This window comes from Microplitis mediator, chromosome 9 (assembly GCF_029852145.1).
Source record: "Microplitis mediator isolate UGA2020A chromosome 9, iyMicMedi2.1, whole genome shotgun sequence".
Classification (NCBI taxonomy): Eukaryota; Metazoa; Arthropoda; class Insecta; order Hymenoptera; family Braconidae; genus Microplitis; species Microplitis mediator.
Window position 1 is genome coordinate 21,446,550 of NC_079977.1, and position 22,775 is coordinate 21,469,324.

General features: G+C 31.6%; 2 protein-coding genes across 4 annotated transcripts in view; both read left to right on the forward strand.

Annotated features, from left to right (window-relative positions):
• The window catches only part of LOC130675149 (leishmanolysin-like peptidase), a 130,481-nt gene that overhangs the window by 69,655 nt on the left and 38,051 nt on the right, over window positions 1–22,775 (forward strand). For both annotated transcript variants that reach the window (XM_057480668.1, XM_057480669.1), the window contains exon 3: window positions 17,440–17,470. In XM_057480668.1, coding sequence (XP_057336651.1) covers window positions 17,440–17,470 — 31 coding nt within the window. The remainder of the gene's footprint in view (window positions 1–17,439; window positions 17,471–22,775) is intronic.
• Window positions 20,147–22,076, forward strand: LOC130675152 (uncharacterized). 2 transcript variants are annotated; one of them, XM_057480672.1, is made up of 3 exons: window positions 20,147–20,298; window positions 20,419–21,488; window positions 21,853–22,076. In XM_057480672.1, exons 2-3 carry the CDS (start codon window positions 20,869–20,871, stop codon window positions 21,854–21,856), a joined length of 624 nt encoding a protein of 207 aa, XP_057336655.1. In that variant the 5' UTR covers window positions 20,147–20,298; window positions 20,419–20,868; the 3' UTR covers window positions 21,857–22,076. The 2 variants fall into 2 exon arrangements, 1 of the variants encoding a protein (XP_057336655.1); XR_008991223.1 differs by lacking the exon at window positions 20,147–20,298 and having other exon boundaries at window positions 20,371–21,195; window positions 21,296–21,488.

Below are 22,775 nucleotides of genomic sequence, written 5' to 3' on the forward strand. Positions count from 1 at the left end.
GAAGAGCTTTCAAATTTTTGCAGTAAAAAGTTTGAATTATTATAAAATTTTCTGTGACGATCCTCTGCAGTGTTAGTTTGATAGTAATTAATGCTTGTAGAGGATAAAAATTGTGTGAATGCAGTTCAGACCTGAAAATTTTCAGAATAATGACTTACATATCTCATATATTTATTCATAATTCGATAAATCGATTCGTAAGTGGATGAATCTATTGATACATAGGTGCATTGACTCGAATTATCAATAGATTGACTTAGATTTTTGATGTATTGATTCATTTTTCGAAAAATCAACTCGTGAGGTGATACATTGACTCATGATTTGATGCACCAATTTTAATTAAAGATGCATTGATTTATATTATCGATACGTCTATTCATTTTTTGAAAAATCGAAACAAGAATCGAAACATTGACTTATGATTTGGCGAATTATTGATGCATTGACTCATATTTTCAATACCTCAACTCATTTTTCACAAGTAAACTCATGACTCGGTACATTGACTCATAATTATGTACACCGACTTTAATTATTGATACACTGACTCGAATTACAGATGCATTGACTCATATTTTCAATACTTCTGCTCTTTTTCATAATCAAACTCATGAATTGATGCATTGACTCATTATTTGATGTATTGACATGAATTATTGATGCATTGATTCATATTGTCAATACATGTACTCATTTTTCCATTAATGAACTGATGACTCGGTACATTGACTCATAATCAGATGCGCTGACTTGAATTATTAACACACTGACTCGAATTACTGATGCATTGACTCATATTTTCAATACTTCTACTTTTTTTTCGTAATTAAACTTATGAATCGGTGCATTGACTCATTATTTGATGTATTAACTTGAATTATTGATACATTGACTCATATTTTTAACACATGTACTCATTTTTCCATAAATGAACTGATGACTCGGTACATTGACTCATAATTAGATGCGTGACTTTAATTATAAACTCACTGACTCTAATTATTGATGCATTGACTCATATTTTCAATACTTCTACTCTTTTTTCATAATCAAACTCATGAATTGGTGCATTGACTCATTATTTGATGTATTGACTTGAATTATTGATGCATTGAATCATATTTTCAATACATGTACTAATTTCTCCATAAATAAACTGATGACTCGGTACATTGACTCATAATTGGATGCGCTGACTTTAATTATTAACACACTGGCTCGAATTACTGATACATTGTCTCATATTTTCAATACTTCAACTCTTTTTTTTTCATAATTGAACTCATGAATCGGAGCATGGACTTATAGTTTGATGCATTGACTCAAATTTTCTTCAAATCGATTCATAATTTGATGCATTGATTCATATTTTCAATACTTCTATTCTCTATTTTCGTAATTGAACTTCTGAATCGGTGCATGGGCTTATAATTTGATGCATTGACTCAAATGTTCTTCAAATCGATTCATAATTTGATGCATTGATTCATAATTCGTTGCATTGCCTACAAATTTACGCGGCTCCAATTCTTATTCTAACCATAAATTCAAAGCTACGATACATAGAATAAAAATTCGACAAATCGATCCCAATTTTTAGGATATCGAAACTCGAATAACTGATGATTCATTAAAAATTTATGGCTTTCCACCTGAAATTCTGTACCAACAAATTTAAACTCTCGACTTCCGTATCGCGTTCCAAAATTTATTTATCAAAAAATGCTTTCCGATAATAATAAAAATTCATCACAACAATAAATTAACAAACTAGCAAACATTGAAATACAAAAACTCTCATAAAATTTAACAACTTTTTTTCGTAAATATTTTTTCAATCGATTTTTTTTTTATTATTATTGTTATTTTCATGTTAAAGATGTTGTTTATCGGAGTGGTAAGAGTAAAATACGATGGCACTCTGCCAGACATATATATATTGAGAATAGTATATACTGCAAACGTATACACGAGAAATGGTGAGAATATCAAAGTACGATTGGTTACGTGCATGCACGCTTTACCATCTATTTTTTTTCGATAATTTTTTTTTATACTTTACTCACCGTAAAATTTATCCATCTCTATCTATTCTACAGCCGGGTCGTTTTGCCTCTTCTTAGCGCTTATTTTTACTACAACACTTAGTCGTTTTAAATTATTTTCTACGTATTCGACATGTATATATTTTAGTACGATAGCAGCAACTCTTAAACTTTGAACAAACTTAAACTCTCTTTGCTAGTAAATGCAAACTCACTACATGTTATTATATACTACGGGAGCTAGCTTATTCATTCTAACGAATATTCTATCACAAAACATCGTGTTGTGCTACACGTCATTCGTCTATATATGAATATATATGTATAGTGTGTAAAAGCTTTAACTTGGTTTTACACAAATTTATGATAATGGCAGAAGTACAACGCGATGCTCTCGTGTCGATTGTAAGCGAGATCCTATGAGTATATATATGTATGTATATATATTTATACATGGGTGTGTTTAACAACAACAATGGAGTAGAAGTGTTCATTTACTGGTCACGAATCGATTTACTTAACAATTCTTTTTATCTGACTTTTTTTCGTAGAAAATTTTTTTATTATTACTACCGTTATATTTGTTCATGTTATTGTTGTTGTTGTTCATGCTGTCTATGTTGTTGCTGATATTGTTTTTGTTCATGCTGTTTTCGTTGTTTATGTTGCTGTTGTTTTTGTTCGTGTTGTTGTTTTTGTCCATGTAGCTCTCCTTGTTGGTGTTGTAGTTTATGATGATATTTTTGTCTATGTTTAGGCTGTTCATGCTAATAATGTTGTAGCTGTTGTTGTTTATATCAATATTGCTATTGTTTTTGTTTCTGTTGCTGTTTTTGTTCATGTTGTTGTTTTTAATGATGATGATGCTGCTGTTGATGTTGTTTTTGTTCATGTTGTTGTTGTTGTGGTTGTTGTTCATGTTGTTGTTGTTGTCGTTGTTGTTCATGTTGTTATTGTTGTTGCTGATGGTAGTGTTTCTGATGATGTTGTTATTGTTGTCTATCTTGTTATTGTTGTTTATATTCATATTGCTATTGTTTTTGTTCATGTTGTTGTTGTTGTTCATATTATTGCTGATGTAGTTGTTGTTGTTGTTGTTGTTGTTGTTTTTGTTGTTGTTGTTTTTGTTGTTGTTGTTGTTGTTGTTGTTGTTGTTGTTGTTGTTGTTGTTGTTGTTGTTGTTGTTGTTGTTGTTGTTGTTGTTGTTGTTGTTCATGTTATTGCTGATGTAGTTTTTGTTGTTTTGGTCATTGTTGTTCATGTTGTCGCTGAGGTTGTTGTTGTTCATGCTGCTGTTGTTGTTGTTGTTGTTGTTGTTGTTGTTGTTGTTGTTGTTGTTGTTGTTGTTGTTGTTGTTGTTGTTGTTGTTGTTTTTGCTGAGGTTGTTTTTGTTCATTTTATTGTTGTTGTTACTGATGCAGTTTTTGTTTATGTTGTTGTTGTTGTTCATGCTGTTGCTGACGTTATTTTTGTTAATGTTGATGTTGTTGTTGATGTAGTTTTTGTTCATGTTATTGTTTATGTTCATATTTCTATTGTTCTTGTTCATATTGTTGATTTTATTCATGTTGCTTTTGTCTTTATTCATTTTGGTTTTGTTGATATTTGTGCCAATGCTGTTGTTGCTAAATTTATTACTTTTTGAATTCAACATATTGATTTAAATTTTGAAGTTTAGATACTTCGACAACTCGATTTAAAATACCAATGCTTGATTTTAAAGATGTTCTTAAAAAAAATTTAAGTCATAATTATAAATAATAAAATTTCAATTGTAAGTTCATTTCATTTTATTTATCACTCGTGAAATGATTCAAACGTTGAAAGCCTTTTATGTTCATCTTTGATATTAAAAGTTATAATGACTTCAATGGTACAAGTGATAACTTTACAAAGACTGCAGTTCTTATAAAAAGTGATCGAATGAACGATCCGGTATTTTTTTATTTTTCTTTTTTAAAGTTTGAAAAAAAAAGTAAACAAAGTGAGAAAAACTCTGTATTGATATATATGCACGGAGATTATAGTGCGAAAGTTTTAAACGAGTATACACTACTGGTTCTTGAGTATATTTATCTACATAAAATAGAACAAGTAGTAAAAAAGGTGTTTGATTTGAAGCCAATTGGTTTAGAGGGCTCTTATAAAATAACACAGGTGTTACTACTACTTAACTCAAGTATCATCACATTAATGGCTGCATCATAATCTATTTTCAACCTTCATTTTATAGCTCAACATTAAATTTTACATCTTTAGTATAAACTTTCTTTTTATCTAAATTAAAGTAAAAAAAAGGAAAAAAATTCATTTTATAAAAATTGTAAATTATATTAAGAGATTTTCAAATTTTATTTTACCTATTGATTTCAAATTTCGATACATCGATACATTGATTCGAAATTTCGATAAATCGATTTAACAATTTAATATATCGATGCATTATTTCGACATATCGATTATCGATATGATATTTCGATACATCGATTTCGCATTGCGATACATCGATTTAATCTTTCTAAATATCGATTCATTATTCCGATAAATAAATTGTGGATTTGACATTTCGAAAAATCGATTCAGCACTTCAGAATATCGATCAATCATTTCGATATATCGATTAACTATTTCGATGTATCGATTTCACATTTCGATACATCGATTTAATACTTCAATACATCGATTCATTATTTCAGCATTAATTCATTACTTCGATACATCGATTATCAAATTAACTTTTCGATACATCGATTTTAAGCTTCGATATCTCGATACATCGATTCGACAGTTTGATAATTCGATTTACCAATTTAATACATCGATGCATTATTTCGATATATCGATTAGATATTTCGATACATCGATTTCACTTTGCGACCTATCGATTAGATATTTCGATACATCGATTTAATACTTCAATACATCGATTCATCATTTCAGTATAAATTCATTACTTCGATACATCGATTATCGAATTAAATTTTCGATACATCGATTTGATATTTTAATACATCGAGTTAAGATTTCAATATATCGATTTCAAGTTTCAATGAATCGATTGCAATTTTCGATACATCGAAACTCGATTAATCGATTATCGATTAAAATACTCTTACCGAAATCAAATTTTGATTTATCTCTCAAAAAATCAACATATCGATTTTGAGCTTCGATATCTCGATATAAATATTTAAATATCATTTTTGAAAATAAAACTATGAAATTATGTACATAATTAAACTTTTTAGTTGAAAGTAAAGTAAAATTGATGATAGAAAAGTTTTTAAAATATTTTTGACTCGGAAAAGTTATTTAACAAATAATAAAAAGCAAGTATCAAGATGCAGGTGTAGAATTACAGAGACACTTTAATTCTGTAGAGTGCATCATTTGCATCGAGGAAAACGACCTATAGGGCAGCTAAAGTTGTTCGTTCGAGGGTTCTGGGCTGGCCATCAGTTAGAGTACGGAAACGTGGGTGAGGAGATTGAGATAGAGATAGAAAGAGAGCAGGTCCGACTGAAGAAGAAGAAAATGTAGAAGAGGCACAGAAGGAGGGCCTTGAAGAGAAAAAGGAAGAAAAAGAACGAGAGATAGTTGCAGTAGTCTGAAAGAGAGTAGTAACATTACGATGAGTCCGGAGTAAAAGCTCATGAGTGAAAAGATAGCAGCGAGTAAAGAGAGAAATAGAAAAAGAAAGAAAGTGAGATCAAATGGGAACCGTGAAATCCCGTGATGGATCACTCGCATATTTTAAAACGATCCGAGAGCCAAAGACCACGTCTCGGTTTCAATTTCATGCTTTTTTTGTTTCTTTTAAACCCAATTTTTTTTTCTTATTTTATCATTTTTTATTTTCGTTTCTCGGGTTATTTTATACTCTTACACTCACTTCTTACGACGATCCTGACCTCTCTAGAGACATGACTTGAAGTTGTAGAGTCTACTAAAAAATAAAAATGCTAAAAAAAATCTAAAGTCGTCTCAAGAGGTGAGAGGTCGTGAGAAATTGAAATATATAGTGTCCTCAAGTATATCATTTTGACAAATTTTATATAATAAAAAAATTTTAAATTATTTAATTTATTATACTTATTGTTGACAGCTACATAATTTCTATTTAAGAATTTTCTTTTAATGAAGATAAAATTTTATTTTTTTTCTTTCTAATAGATTTCTTAATTTTGAAGTGCGTTTATAAATATTTTAAGTTACTATATCAAAATTAATGTTAGTCTACATCGATACATCGATTAGTATCAATACATCGATTAGTTTCAATACATCGATTATTGTCATTACATCGATTAGTATCGATACATCGATTGGTATCGATACATCAATTAGTATCGATACATCGATTAGAATCGATACATCGATTAGAATCGATACATCGATTAGTATCGATACATCGATTAGTATCGATACATCGATTAGTATCGATACATCGATTAGTATCGATACATCGATTAGTATCGATACATCGATTAGTATCGATACATCGATTAGTATCGATACATCGATTAGAATCGATACATCGATTAGTATTGATACATCGATTAGTATTGATACATCGATTAGTATCGATTAATATCGATACATCGATAAGTATCGACACCTCGATAAATCGACTAATATTGATAGAATAATTGATATCGATATATCAATTGGAGTTGATACATCGATTGATATCAACATCAATCGATCTATCGTTAGTTGAATTGATTTTTAAGATGAATACAACGAAGCTATGATTGAAATATCGATATTATCGATATCAAAGTTGAATCGATACATCGATCATTGAAATTTAAATCGATATATCGACTATATTTCAGCATTTTTTTCAAATTATCAAATAGCAATTTTGTCATTTTTTTTCAAAGATAAGACAATAAATCCCAATGTTTTCTTTCGAAACTCGTTAAATTTCTCAATAAAAACAAACTTTCCACTATAACATTAAAAAAAAAACAGAATTTAGTCAGTTAAGCACTTTTTTATTGACATACTCAATTTTTCTCTGCAAAATGGACGTAAGTAAAATGTTAATACTCATATACAGATTATTAAATTTTTTATTCGATATTGTGTATCGTTATAAATATATATACCGTTATCTATATATATATTGTCATGGTCACTTATACTTTTATAACTCGGTTTATATTTAAAACTAAAAACCATCAACTACCACAATCTACTGTTATTATTATTATTATTATTATTATTATTATTATTATTATTATTATTATTATTATTATTATTATATATCTACAAAAGACAGCAGTGGCAAAGAAGAACGAGATAAAGACGAAAGAGCTACGGCTATAAAGTTAACAATACCGTGAGTTTATAGTGGGTTATACACGTGAGATTTATGACGATCAACTTGGGAATTCTTTATACTTACAATGAAAAGCCGAAAAATAATACAAGAAAAGTACAATATCAAATCAAAGTCTTTATAAATATATATATAAAAATATTAAATTTTAAATAATCTCTTCAAATTTTTCATTTTTTAAAAATTTAATTAAAAATCTTTAGTAATCGTAATTTTTGACTACAATAAAATATTGAGGTGTTGATTGATCGATCAAAAATTGTAACGTTTTCGATGCGAAACGCTATTAACGCTTTAATTATAAATTAGAATGGGCGATTTGAGGCAAGACAATAAATCGGATGGGACATATGTCAGTGCGTTAATATCATACTAAACGCCCACTCTTTCTCTCTCTTCCGGTCGCTTTATTAAACCGAGCTGCAAACATTACAAATAGCTGAAATGCAAGCTCATTGTTCCGCGTCACCAGATGTGCGTATACGCTGGAGTCCAATTAATTGTTACTAGCTCGAACCATCCTTGGCCGGAGCTTTTGGGCTCAATGCTTTCAGCCCTCGCGCCTACACTCTTCACCTCATCTCGCCACTCACTCCATCAATGCCACACTCTCATCGTTTTCCTGCTTCTCTCCTTGCCCTGCATCAGCCCCTCCCTGATCCCACTCTCCCACGCTTATGTCATGTTACATCAGCACAAATTGATTTTCACCATTTTAAGTGTATGTATAACAGCCCATGTACACGAATGAGTGAGAACATTTACCAACACCGGACACGAGTAAACACCTGTGTCCTCATAAATTAACTGTTCTCACTTAATTTTAACCCTTCAAATTTTCACTCACCATTTGCTCACTCTATCTCACTCTACCTCAATCATCAACTATGCCGCGATTATTTCGAAACTTTTTTTGTAGAGGAAAAAAAATTTTAAAAAACTCACTTGAATTCCTTATTGTAATTTTTAGTGAGTTCATTTTTCGTGGAAGGTACTCGTCAAAAATTCTATGCATTCTTGAGTGCCGAAAAGCGAGTAAAATTGATGGTTATTATGAAAAAATAATTATGAGCTTGTAGGTGGAAAAAAAGTTATTTTAATGAGAATTATGTGCAAGTAATACTCAAAATAATTATAGAAATTATAAATGGATAGTGTAAGCTATGAAGTTTCTGCTTCAGTTATTTAATTATTTGTTTTCGCTGCTAATTAATTAATGTGAAAACTAATTAATTAGAGAAAGACTGCTTTAATATCGGAATGAGTCAATCCGGCGGATGATATGTCCGACATACTAAACTTCAAATTTAAATTCCAAGTAAAGTTACGGAAATTCGTTGATAAGGTCAAGGACCATTTTTATAGGAAATTAAATTTCCTACAAAAAAGGACTCATTGTATTTTAACGCAAAATGCATCCTTAGACCATATTAGTCATTTGAATGAAATCAATATATAATTTTTTTTTTACCAATAACACAATCTAATTAAAAATTTTTCTTGAACTTTAAATTCCAAGAAAAGTTACGGAAATTCGTTGATAAGGTCAAGGACCATTTTTATAGGAAATTAAATTTCCTACAAAAAAGTATTCATTGCATTTTGACGTAAACTGCATCCTTAGACCAGATAAGGTACTGGAACCAAATCAAGACATAGTTTTTTTTACCAATAGCACAATCTTATTAAAATTTTTTTTAAACTTTAAATTCCAAGAAAAGTTATGGAAATTCGTTGATAAGGTCAAGGACCATTTTTGTAGGAAATTTAATTTCCTACAAAAAATTACTCTTTGTATTTTGACGTCAAATGCATCCTTAGTCTATATAAGTTCTCGGAATCAAATCAATATATAGTGTTTTTGACAAAAAGCACAATCTTATCAAAATTATCTTAAACTTTAAATTCCAAGAAAAGTTACGGGAATTCGTTGATAAGGTCAAGGACCACTTTTGTAGAAAATTAAATTTCCTACAAAAAAGTATCCATTGCATTTTGACGTCAACTGCATCCTTAGTCTATATAAGTTCTTGGAATCAAATCAATATATAAAGTTTTTGGCAAAAAGCACAATCTTATCAAAATTTTTCTTAAACTTTAAATTCCAAGAAAAGTTACGGGAATTCGTTGATAAGGTCAAGGACCACTTTTACAGGAAATTGAATTTTCTACAAAAAAGTATTCTGTATATTTATTCGAGTAATCAATATTTAACCTTCAAAAGTGTAATAAAAAAGTAACTAGATAGAATAATCATCTTAATCGAATTCTTCAAATCCAGACTGCGATAGGAGTTACTCCACAAAGTTATAAAGCGTTTTTTATAGCAACATTAGTTTCTCGCATAAGAGTATTTGATATATCTAATAATAGGATTAATTTTAAACACGTAAAAGCTATTCAACTGGACAAATATTAACTCTCCAAAGCTACCTGAATAAATTCCTCTGATTTTTTATCTTACGAATATTTTCGTAAATTATTACATTTATTTCCAAAAATTTTAAATATCCCGAAGTTAACTTGCATATCCTACGTAATTCCCGCAAATCCTTAAAACAGAAGTTTTATAAAAATAAAAAAAAAGTGGTCAAAGTTGTTTTTATCCTTTAATCCTTACAATTTGATTCGACACTATAATCCTGTATTTTCACCTTCAAATCCTCAATTCCATTTGATCTATACTTTTATCCTTTTAATTTCTTTCTTCAACACAAACTTAAATTTCTTCCATGTGGATTTTAATAACAACTAAGTTGAAAATGTCCTTTATTATTATTTTTCAAATAAACGTTAAAGCTGTAAAATATTTTATTGACGAGCTGAGTGTGAATGTCAGTATTTTTTTTTATCCCAACGTGAAACGTGACATAACAAGTTTGTAAAAGCCTCGTCAGCATCTCTTGATACCTTTAGCACATACTACAGTTATTACGTAAATGTATACATGTACATGTAATATTTATTATTATACGCTTTGTAAGATACAAGATAGAACACGCTGCTCGGTTTACCACTTACTTCATGGAAATGTATACGAGCTTATTTAATGTTCATTTACATAATGTTTAATATTTATTTTCTCATTTCAAAGGCTCAAAATCTCAGCAGCGCATTGCCCGGTTAATTGTCGCAAGCTCAATGCTTTTATGGGCGTATAAGATTCTTAGTATATGACTTTATATATTCCATAGTGAGCTTGCAAGGTCTGAGCTCAAATAAGCTCGTGAGCTCGGGTTAAAAATTAATGATCCAATTGAATAACTCGCAAGCATTTGATCTCTCATTTACTTTCAGTCTCATCACAGCTCATTTCGTAGTGAGCTTTCGAACTTCTGCTTATTTTAACGCCGCAAGCTCAATACTTTTATGAGCGCATAAGATTCTTAATATATGACTTTATGTATTCCATAGTGAGCTTACAAGGTCTGAGCTCAAATAAGCTCGTGAGCTCGGGTTAAAAATTAATGATCCAATTAAATAACTCGCAAGCATTTGATCTCTCATATACTTTCAGTCTCATCACAGCTTATTTCGTAGTGAGCTTTCGAACTTCTGCTTATTTTAACGCCGCAAGCTCGATGCTTATGAAATGTTTTTTGCTAAAAGAAATTATACTGCAAATAATCACAGCTATAAACTTGAAAGCCAGCAAGCTCGATATTACAAATTTCATAAAATACTTTTAATATACATTATATGTAAATATGTAAATATAGGTGCATTATGGGAGTGTGCACTTATATATTCATATTTTATTATTTAAAAATTCCGACCGTCACCGCAAGCAAGGGAGTTAAAATCAAGAGAGCAAACTACAAAATGAACACAGACATAAATTACATGTAGGATGTAGTCTCCGTGGATGCTGTTGCAAACGTTAGAATTACGAGCTTGTGGATCCGACGATGAAGTAAATGTACGTAGAAAGAGAGAATGCTATATACGTGACAGAGAAAAGTACATTATAATATACCCTACTCTATGCTGTGTATAAACATATACATATATATAAATATATACTAAGAGAGGAGGAAATAGGTAAAGAGACAACTGGGTAAATTAGGTGAAATGAACCACGATACATTTCCATTTCGTGGCTATGTTTAAGCTTGTTCCGTTGACTTACTCATGCTTTTATTATCTATTAATGTTATTTATTACCTAGAGCTTTTAATGATAAAACTCTGGTACATTTATCCAACTATTTTAATTTCGTTTTTATTTAAAGTTGACTTTTTGTATCTAGAACTGAATTTTATTTCATTCTTCGACTGAAACTAAAGATCGATTTCTCGGAATTACAAGATCGATTTATCGAAGCAAGCATCGATCGACATATCTCTCAGAAATATCGAAGCAGGCACTGATCGATATATCCCTCAAAAAAATCGAAGCAGTAATCGACTTACCAGGAATAGTTTTTCGAGTGCTGGAACTTTTTTTTTAAAACTGGAAAGCTTTCTTGCGTTAATATTGCAAGCTTGATCATTTTAATGGCTACTAAAGATGTTTATGTTAAAACAAAGCTGTTTTAGTGCGAGCTTTTGTTGCGGCCATATAAATAAGCCCGCAAGCTCACCATAAAAACTAAATCTTTAGATTATAAAATTTTAATGTCACTCACAGAACTTACTTATAAAAATTCGAAAGCTTAAAGTGCTTATTCATAAGTTAATTGTCGCAAGCTCGATAATTTTATTGCACAGAGAGACTTCTAGAGTTAAGATAAGACTATTTTCAGTTGAGCTTGCGACCTTTGAGCGTAAGCTTGCAGGCTAATTCGAAATTTAAATCGCAACTTTCAGCAAATTTTTTATTCGGATGATTTAATCACGACATTGCGTTTTTATCCGATGACTCAGCCATGGAAACTTCGATTTTGATTAATCGTTTTTATTTATTACGTGTATAAACAATAACTCATTTTATTAATATCGATAAATCAAGAGCAGAAAAATAAAAACTATTTTGTTTTCTTATTAAATTTAAGATAAAATTTTTCATTGTCTCATGTATCATCTCGGCAAGCTTTAATATTTTCTTGATAAAATTCCATACCGTGCACTGCAATATACTTCTACTATTCGTTTATACGAAAGAATGTAATACAATTCGTCTTTATATCAGAGGAGATTTATTACAGAGATGTCTGGAAAGATTTTCAACTCGTCAGAAAATCATCAGAAGCAGAAAAATTTTTATTGGTAGCTCTCTAAATTATTAAAAAATCAATGATTCCATACTGCAGCTAATGCAGACGTAAATTAATAATTCAATGTTTAAAGCCGGTGTTTAAATTATATTGTCAAGTTGAATTGAGTGCTAATATGTATTCGACAAGTTCCCCGGAGTCTAACCGCATCGTCAATATTGCACGAATTGAATCTCACGGCGTCTTAACCAACTTTACTAAGGACTCTCCGTCTTCTGTGCAGCAGCACGTGCTTCAAGAGAACATCCTCTAATTGCAACTGACTAGGCTATATGCTATAAATAGAATAGTTTACTCGCGAAATTACAAATGAAATGCAAATTCCAATTAATGCTCTTGTGTTTAAAAAATACGTGATCAAAGCAAATTCAATTCAGAGCTTGCAAGCTCATTAATTTTTTACAAATTTCAGACGCACTGGAACGTTATCTAAACAAATATTACTGAGCTTGCAGGCTTTAGTTACTGCAAGCTCAATTATATGATGAGCCTAATAGAACCTAAGAAACCCTGAGAATGAGATCGCGTCATTCATTGTTTGGATAATTTATAAATACAGCCGAGCTTGCAAGCTCTGAATGACCCTTCCTCAATATTTGTCTTAAGATATTCGCGAAGTTCTAAACTTTTTTCGATTGAAAGCTCAGAAAGCTCTATGGGGACTTTTATGACTTTTCTCAAGCTCTCAACACGTCATCGCTAAACTCGGCTTCAATGGCCACAAGTTCGGCATATTGGCTCGTCGTTAATTTATATATTCTTTAAGAAATATTAATGAGCTTACAAGCTTATGTTCAGAGTATGTAAGACCGTCAAATTAAAAAGTCCAGGACTAAAAATTGCTTTTAAATTAATTTGATGTGAATAAATAGTTAGAATATTAATTAGTCCCTGCAAGCTCGCGACTTCAAAGGAACTTTTTTATCTGAATTTAAATTTGATTTATTTCAGGATAAACTAAATGACGTAATGATACGAATAAACTGAAGATAGCGTGCCAGAGTCCTAGTTCTCAAGCTCTAAAAGCTTCTCCTTAAATTTGATTCTAACAATTTTTGACCTGTGCACGATAAACTACAGTCTTACTGACATAAATGCATTAGGTCTGGAATTTTAAGGAAACGAACGGTGTAATAATAATTAGAGTAAGCTCATTTAATTTTTTTTGCAAGCTTGTAAGTCAAATAAAAATATTATTCAGAAATTCAGAGCACCTGAATATTTATTTTTTTCTTCTAGTCTATGTTTAATTTTTTTGCGTAATGTCATAAAGTTTATTCCTTGAAAATAAATGGCAGATGAAAATTGTATAGAAAATATGTGTAATATTAATCTAAAGATATACATTATATAGATTCATGCGAAAAAGAGGTAAACTCGCTGGAATACAAAATGAGATAAGACGTCTAAAGGTAATGAGTGACATTACTACGAGTCATGCGCGTTCCATATCTTATTTCTTGGGAATTCAACGTTATTTCTTTCTCGCGGCAACTTTTAGGAATTTCAATGAGTTATTCAAATGTAAAATATTTCATTTCTTACCGTACAAAACAAATAATTTTGTGAAAATAGAGCTACGCTCGCAAGCTCAAGAGAATATGCCGCAAGCTCGAATATTTCTCGGTAGGGTCGGGTCCAGTGAACATTTGCAAACATTTTCTATGCAGAGCTTTCAGCATCCGAGTGTAAATAAGCATGCTAACTTGATAAACGATTATTGGCTTGCTTGACAAAAAAATCTTCTGGTAATATTTTCAAAAGTATTTGGTCGTTTGTCATGTGAGAGCTTGCAGGATTTACTAGTGAAAAAGCTCAGTGTGCAAGGGATTTCATAGATCATCGAATCGTGATTGAATAAAGTTTTAGAACACTGAAGCTTTCTATTGGTTGTAAACTAGATTGTTGAAGTACTGACTGAAAGCTCTATACGCGGTCGCAGTGTGTATGTATCCTGCTTGCAATCAGAATACAATATCTCACGGTGAAACTCAGGTAGAGGTTTACGCTCGAATTTGAACCCTAGAGAAAATTATAGAGGTGGGCTTGCGGTGGTGCAGGCCAAGCTAATCCCACCGTATAATTAACCACTAGCAACCGTCCCAGGTCTCTTCCCCCGTTGCCTACTGCCGTAACTCATGGCTAAGCTTCCTCCCGTGCCAGTTTGTTTCTCTATTTCTTTTTTATATTTACGGTCTGTATATATCCCCGTCTATATACTATTTCTCACTAATAACGAATTGTTATTCATAAAAATCTAGGTTTCGAACTTCCTGTAAACGCAAGCTGGCAAATTTTAGGTATCCTATTTGATTTTTTCCCTTGTTTTATAAATTTGCCATTTAAGCTTGCAAGCTCAACACGGATCTAGTCACAACTCTTCTAGAAACTTCATATAAGTATAAAACTTGCCGAGCTTGCACGATTGTACTTCACGAGTACTTCGTAGAAAAATAACGACTTTTTTCGGTAAACCAGTCTGTAAAATGACAGGTTAAAAAGTTGTGATTGACATTTATCAGGCTGAGCTGTTTTCGGAAAGCGCCGAAGAGACCTCGCAAGCTCTCGGACTATTGATCTCTATATTGCCTAGAAGATCTTTCTGTGCGATAAAAACACCGAGCTTGCAAGCAAAGCTTGCTTCAAAAAAATTCCGAGCTGTCCACAGTAAAAAATGAATCTGAAAGAAATGACATTTGAAATGGTGTTATCACCAGAGCTTGCAAGCTCACAATCAGAATCCCGTTACGCCAGCTGATCTCCGATTACAAAAACGTAACGTCTTGATTCGCCTTTAAAAGTCCAGACTACAACTTTTTATTCCCCTGCCGTGCAAGCACACACTCAGATAAGGAAGCCCTCAGATGAAACCTCGAGCTTTCACTCCTACTCGCACCCCCAACGGGCTTTTCTCATTTCATTCGACTTTTCTTGCTCAAACATAAAACCCTCTCTCAATCGCAAGCTCGAGTAAATTTATTTTTAAGAAAAAAAAGTATGAAAAAAAGTAGCTATCGCGACTACTCCGACATCAACCATAAATTGTGATTGTGGGCGACAAACCTGTTAAAAAAGGAATATTCATGCAATTCGTTGAATACTCCCCGTTCCAACTCTTCACTCTTTAAAACTCACTCACTCTTCTTAATACTTATATAATACTTATACTTTCTTTCACTACTTTTATAACCACCCGAATCGTACTGCATCCTTATCCTTACTTCCGCGTAATTAAATCTCATTTAATCGTATTCAGCGTTTTCATTATTACTTAAATTAATTTACTTTTTCATTTAAACCTCATTTATTATTCAAATTTATTATTTATGTCATTACAAACAGCTTAATTATTAATTCCGTTCATTAACATCCCGGCTATTAAATTATTGCTCTATTCAAAATAATTATTCCCCAACTTTTTCAATTTACCGAGTTTTCAAAGGCAACAATACTTAATAATCCTTTTACCTGCGTGATAGCCTATATTTTGAGATTTTTATGCGAATGAATGCAAGCTCTAACCTAAGAGCTTTCATCCTGAGCTTTTAAAGGTCGATTTCTCAAATAACCTTTAAATACCCCGACTTGCGTTTTAATAATTTAAAACGAGCTTTTGGAGCTTGCAGTTGGAGCTTCTGCATCTTCCGCTGTGAGCTTTAATAAAGATGAGGTTCTGTTTAATTCCACTTCCATCAAGTCGATAACAACATTAACAAAAAAGCTGTCACCAAATTTTCTCTACCATGTTTTGGTTCGGCTTTTAATAGCTTTCGAGCTTTAATACCAAACATGCATTCACAATAGCTTTTGGGCGACTAGCAAAGTCTTTGAATATTTAATTTATCTTAATTTTCAAATCAAGCATCCGATGAGCTTGCGATCATTTTCTATCGCAAGCTCACACTTCACAAGGGGTAATTCAATTGTAACCTCTTCATTTTAATGATTTTTAAATTCATTGACATTTCTGATGAGCTTTTACTTGAAACCTGCAAGCTCTATAAATATGGCACTTTAACTCAATACTGAAAGCTCTTATTAAAATGATACAAGTTCTACGAAAAAAATTACCTGAAAGCTTACTCATAATGAGAAAGCTCTTAATACTTATAAAAATAAATATAAAGTGTTTGAAATACAGAATATTATGTGAAAAATTTAATTTTCGGAATGAAAGCGAATGAATATTTTAATTAAATAAATATATAGTTGTTAATGTAATACTTACGAATGACATTATATATGGAGCTAAAATAATCCACGTATTCATACATATATGTATCCCTATTTAAAACCCGGATATGATTCTCATGACCTCATAAAGATTCCACGTACTCTGACCCGACGTGGTAGCTCTAGGCGACATATTACGGATTTTATCGCGAACCTACGCTAATTGCTACCGTTGAAAATTTATCTTACCCCTACAATATTCTGGTATTACTATCAACCCTTTTTTTATTAAAAAAGTTAAAAAATGTGTGAATCGATAAAACGCTTGTGTATTTTTTCGAGAATATATGTTTTGTTTGATAAGTGTGAAATGAAGTTAAAAGTGACTTTTTTTCGCTAAGAGGGCCGCAAGCTCAAATATTTTATGCAATAATTATGTTCCGCGGGAGGGTAGGAACGTTTCCTGGGCAGAGCTTTCGAGACAAAGATGTAAATAAGCTCGTAAGCTCTGTTCGAAGTATGAAAATATAGGTCAGGTACTTCGGCACGTATGGACACTTGAATTTATGAACTGAGCCTTGTAAATTAATTATAGTTATTAACAAACAAAGTTTTAGTCAGAGCTTTAATTAACGTATGTTTATTTTTTTTTACAGATTGGATGATGAAAAGCTTGACCTCATTAATGTAAGTGCTAAAAAGACATTATTATCTTTTACTACAAAATTGTACATTATTATTCACACTAAAAACTATCTTGACACTCTTTAAGCTCGAGCTAAATAATTTTTTTCCTTAATTATAATTCCTGTAGAACAAATTATACCCGAGCTTGCGAAGCATTGACACATAAGCTTCAAAACCTGAAAGCTCGGGTGCTATTTTGACCTATGGGCTGTTTAGCTCCACCTGTAGTTGTCACAGAGAAAAATTATCCTTCTGCCAGGCTGAGCTTGCAAGCTCGATAAAATTTTAATTCGCGCGGCTCTACAGAAGCTAATTTGGTCATATAGTAATCGAGCTTGCAAGCCTGGGGTTATTTAATTTGCAAGTCTAGATAACTATCCGTGATATGAAATCGACCTCAAATAACGGAATATCGTGGTTCGATATCACAAATGAATTTCCAAAGTTGCGTTTAATCCTTCAAATATTAACCTCTTTTAGAATCCACAGCCGCGAGGGTTCCGTGACTCGATATCTGGGTGAATAACCGGAAATTACGGCTCGTTTCAATCGCACTGTACAAATTTAAGCGCAAACCATCATTAACTTGGTGTGTAACGGATGGAATTCTATGATTATTTGCTATCACAGATCTATGATTTTCACCCTTCGGCTGTTGTAGTTCGAGTGTTTTTGCATTTCCTACAACTAGAGGCCCTCGTTTATGAAGAACTCGCTAAAAATTCTCAATCGGGTTATTGGTTGCTTATCGTATCGATGATGGAATTTGCGGAATTTCGATGCTGATTAACACACAGGCGAGTGAGTTGAGCATAAAGCCGCACACGCGATAAAGGCAAAGTGGAATTCTATATCTCTGTAGTTTGAGCTTGCACTAACAAATAATCTTCTAAAATTTATTGAATACCTGAATAAATACAATGCAGCATTTAGCTTTGATCACGAATTTATTAACTTCTGAGTCTAACAAATTGTTAACATTTTCCAGCATCTTTAAAATGCCCGTACAATGTTCGAAATTATGATGTTAACTTGCAAGCTCGAAGCTTACAGCGTTTATTATTGTTCGCTCGAGTGATTCGCGTTGTAAAATTATTGAGCTTGCAAGCTTTTGTTGAAATAAAAACACACTGATTATCAAATTTGGAGAAATTGATTCTATTTATGAAAAAATCTTATAATTTCCGAATGCTCGTAATCTCGCAAGCTCGGTTCAAATTTTAAAATACTTTAAAAAATGTCCGGTATACGTAAATCACTGAGCTAATCAGTGAGCGTAAATCACAACGGCAATTGAGAATAAATGCTGCAAGCTCGCATTCGGTTCACTCTCAAGCTACCTGATGATTGCTCGTCTACAATAAAATGACTGAGCTTGCAAGCTCTTCGATAGATTTGGTCGGTTTTTGACAATTTACGTATTAAGGAGCTTATTTGATTCGCGTTGTAAAATTATTGAGCTTGCAAGCTTTAGTTGAAATAAACTCACACTGATTATCAAATTTGGAGAAATTGATTCTATTTATGAAAAAATCTTATAATTTCCGAATGCTCGTAATCTCGCAAGCTCGGTTCAAATTTTAAAATAGTTCAAAAAATGTCCGGGATACGTAAATCACTGAGCTAATCAGTGAGCGTAAATCACAACAGCAATTGGGATAATTGCTGCAAGCTCGCATTCGGTTCACTCTCAAGCTACCTGATGATTGTTCGTCTACAATAAAATGACTGAGCTTGCAAGCTCTTCGATAGATTTGCCCAGTTTTCGACAATTTAAGTATTTAGGCGCTTATTTGATTCGCGCTTCAAAATTATCATATGATAAAAATTTATGTAAAAATCTCGCAAGCTCAGCTTGTATTCAATTTGAAATAGTTCATGGGTCCTATTTACGTAATAAAAATCCGGAGCTTGCACGGTTACGTATAGAGCTTCCGTGTTTGGAATTATAACGAACTCTACAATTCTGTGTCGAAAATTTATTTAAAATAAAATAGACTGCTGCAAAAAATGTATATTAGATGCAAATAGAAGGCGCATTTAAATTTTAAATGCAATTAGATTCATTTGCTCAGATGGACAGTCACAATTATTCTCAGAATTCGACCCATAGTCAAAAGCTCTCTTGAAAGTGTAGAGAAATTAAATGCCTCCAAGAATTCAAGGATTTCACTCGTTTTTATTTTACATACTTGATGTTCTTTTATAAAATTACTCTATAAACAGTAAGAATTTTAAAAATATTAATATTTTTTCCGTTTGTAAGTCAAAAGGCCTTTTTATTACGAAAAAGACTAGAGTGCCTCAAGGAATTTCTTGCCCTTTTTTTTTATTACAACTTTTACAATAGCATTGTCATCGTACCCTTTGACACACGTTGACTCGGATTCTTTTATCACTTTTTTTTCTTCTTTTTTTTCTATCTTTTAACTCACCTTATGAGAGCTTAAACGGCGCTAAGTATACACTCGACCTTAAAGTGACGAGAGATTTTTTTTAAACTATTATAATTATTGTTTGACCAACACATTTTTAATTATTGTAATATTTCTGTTATAATTAATATGTAAAATGATGATTTTAAGGGGTTAGGGGTAGTCAGAATTTTCAAAAAATCGATTTTTTTTTTTTTGCATTTTCTTAAAGTATAATATTTTAAAAATATTGTGTGAAAATTTGAAGTGAATCCGACAAATTCTTTTCGAGTTATTTAACAATGACCAAAGGACGCTCGGGTGCTACGTGGCATTCGAGAGCAGGTAGCTAGAAACAGCTGCAAGCAACCGACCTTTCGGGTTTCATTGTCATGAATATCTCCCCATTTTAATGTATTTATTATTATATATATATATATATATATATATATATATATATATATATAGGATATATAAATATATATATCCTTCTATATATATATATATCCTTCTACATATATTCACAATTTGTAGGTAGTACAAGAACTGAAAAATAATTTTTGGTTGCCAGTATACCTGTAGTCGTTGCACTGATCAGTCGATAGTTTTGTGATAAATTATTTCTCAAGTGAATTAAATTATTAACCATGGGACGTGATTCTAGAAAGGTTTCAAGAGAACTTCGGAGTTCTGAAAAAATTAATAAGTCACGTTCAGTCAAAAGAAAGAATGTTTTTAATCCGAAAACAGCCGAACGTGATGAAAGTATTCAGAGTACATCTTCTAAAAAATTAAAACAAAACACTGAAGATGATGTACCTGAAGACAGCAGTACTGAATTTCGAATAATAAATTTTATTCAGGTATTCACTGCAATTTCTGCTCTTATAAAATGTAAAAAATGTGATGGAAATGTAGTGTTTCAAACAGCAAGTACACGTGGGCTGGGATTCAAAATTGTAGTTGCATGTAATAACTGTGGAAATGAATATATTCCTTCCTGTTGAAAATATGAAATCTGCTATAATGGCAACCTTTTATCACTACGGCTCGAGTGATGAAAAACCGAATCATGATATGTGTCCAAAAGGCGAAGAATCTTGGTGCTCTTACCAGCGCGCTGAAGCAAGAGGAGAGCTTGATACCTTTTCTCACGATTATTCTCCTTTACCTTCTGATGTTTTAAAAGCTATCAAGCCTATATACGAAGATCTTAGTAATGAAAATTTACTTTCAAGATGTGTAGGTGGATTCAATCAGAATAATAATGAAAGCTTTAACCAACTAGTATGGAAAATATGCCCAAAAACGGTAAATACTAGTTTTACTATCGTACAAATAGCTGCATACGTTGCTATGTGTATATTTAATGAGGGTATAAATTCATTATTAGTCTTGATGAATACACTAGGACTTAATTGTGGGCCTAATTCTCATCGGTATGCAGAAAGAATGGATGCTGCACGTATCAAAGTAGCAGATAAGCGCGCTAATGATAACACCCGAGAAGGTCGATTGCAACGTAGGCACCAGCAAATCGATATTTTGGAAGCTGCTATGTCGGCTGAAGAGCTATTATATGGTCCAGGAATAGATGACTCAGTGTAAGTTATTAAATAATTCTTATAATTCGACATAAATCCATAGCAAAACTTTAAATGCGTTTTTCTCAAAACTATGTTTTCTGAACTGGTGATCACTGTAACTTAAAAACTGCTCGGTAGATTTCAATAAAATTTATTGTACTTTTGAAATACATTAAAAACTCGTGCCTGATCGAAGGATTTTTTTTTTTTTCAAAAATTTCGATTTTTTTTTAACAATAAACTGTCGGTTTTTTTCTCGAAAATTTGAAAAAAATTTCCTGAGGCCGCCATTTTGTTAATTTCGAAAAAAAAAAAAAAAGCTTCGATCAGGCACAAGATTATCTATTAATAAAACTAATTTTTCTTGTCCGATTGATTTTAGATGAATCTCCAAGGACTTATGATGATCACCGCAAAGGACTTCGGGAGGAACGGGCTCTACAAAAACAGCGATAACTTTTTGAATTATTAATTTTTTTTTTTGAAATTTTCGTGAAGTCAAATCGAAACGTGTTCTAATAAAGCTATGTTTTTATTTTTGTCAAATAAAGTAATTAACTACAAAAAAAAAATTATTGAAAATCATCATTTTTTCATACCCCTGAGTACCCCTAACCCCTTAATTTGAGAGAAAAAAAATGTACATGTATAATTAATTCATTTGCTTTTGACAGGAAATAAAGAGACAACAAAATTCTATATGTACGAGGGAAGTGAATAAAAAATAAAATAATTTAATTTTCTCGCCAGCGGAATACTTCAGTTATTTGATTAAAAAAAATTTATTTATAAACATTTTTTGTGAATTCGATGGATGTGAGTAACGACAACTGTGAGTTGTAATTAAATCAGTTCAATGATCTGTGATTTTTATTAACTTTGATTTTAAATAAAAGACCACTTTTTGTCAACTGGGGAGTGAAATTTGACTTTTTGAGCTTTGGAAGCTTTCAGAGCTTTTAATATTGACTGCAGAGAAAATAAACCTGAGACTTGTTTTGTAAAAAATTCAGTTCTACTAAAAATATCCGGTACTTCTTTAACTTGTCCTAGACAAGCCCGAAAAAATCGTGAATTTTTAGACACAATTTGCAGTATATGCCATAAAAACGGCAAATAATTGAGAAAAAATGAATTCTGATATAAATATACGATATTTTTCTCCGTCCATTAATTTATTAAATCATCTAATATTTCATATTTTATTTTCTTATTTTCATTTATAATGCTGTCATTAAGCTCCGTCTATATTTTTCTGCTCGTCTATATCCTTCAGATCTAACCAAGTCGTTTAATATATCACTC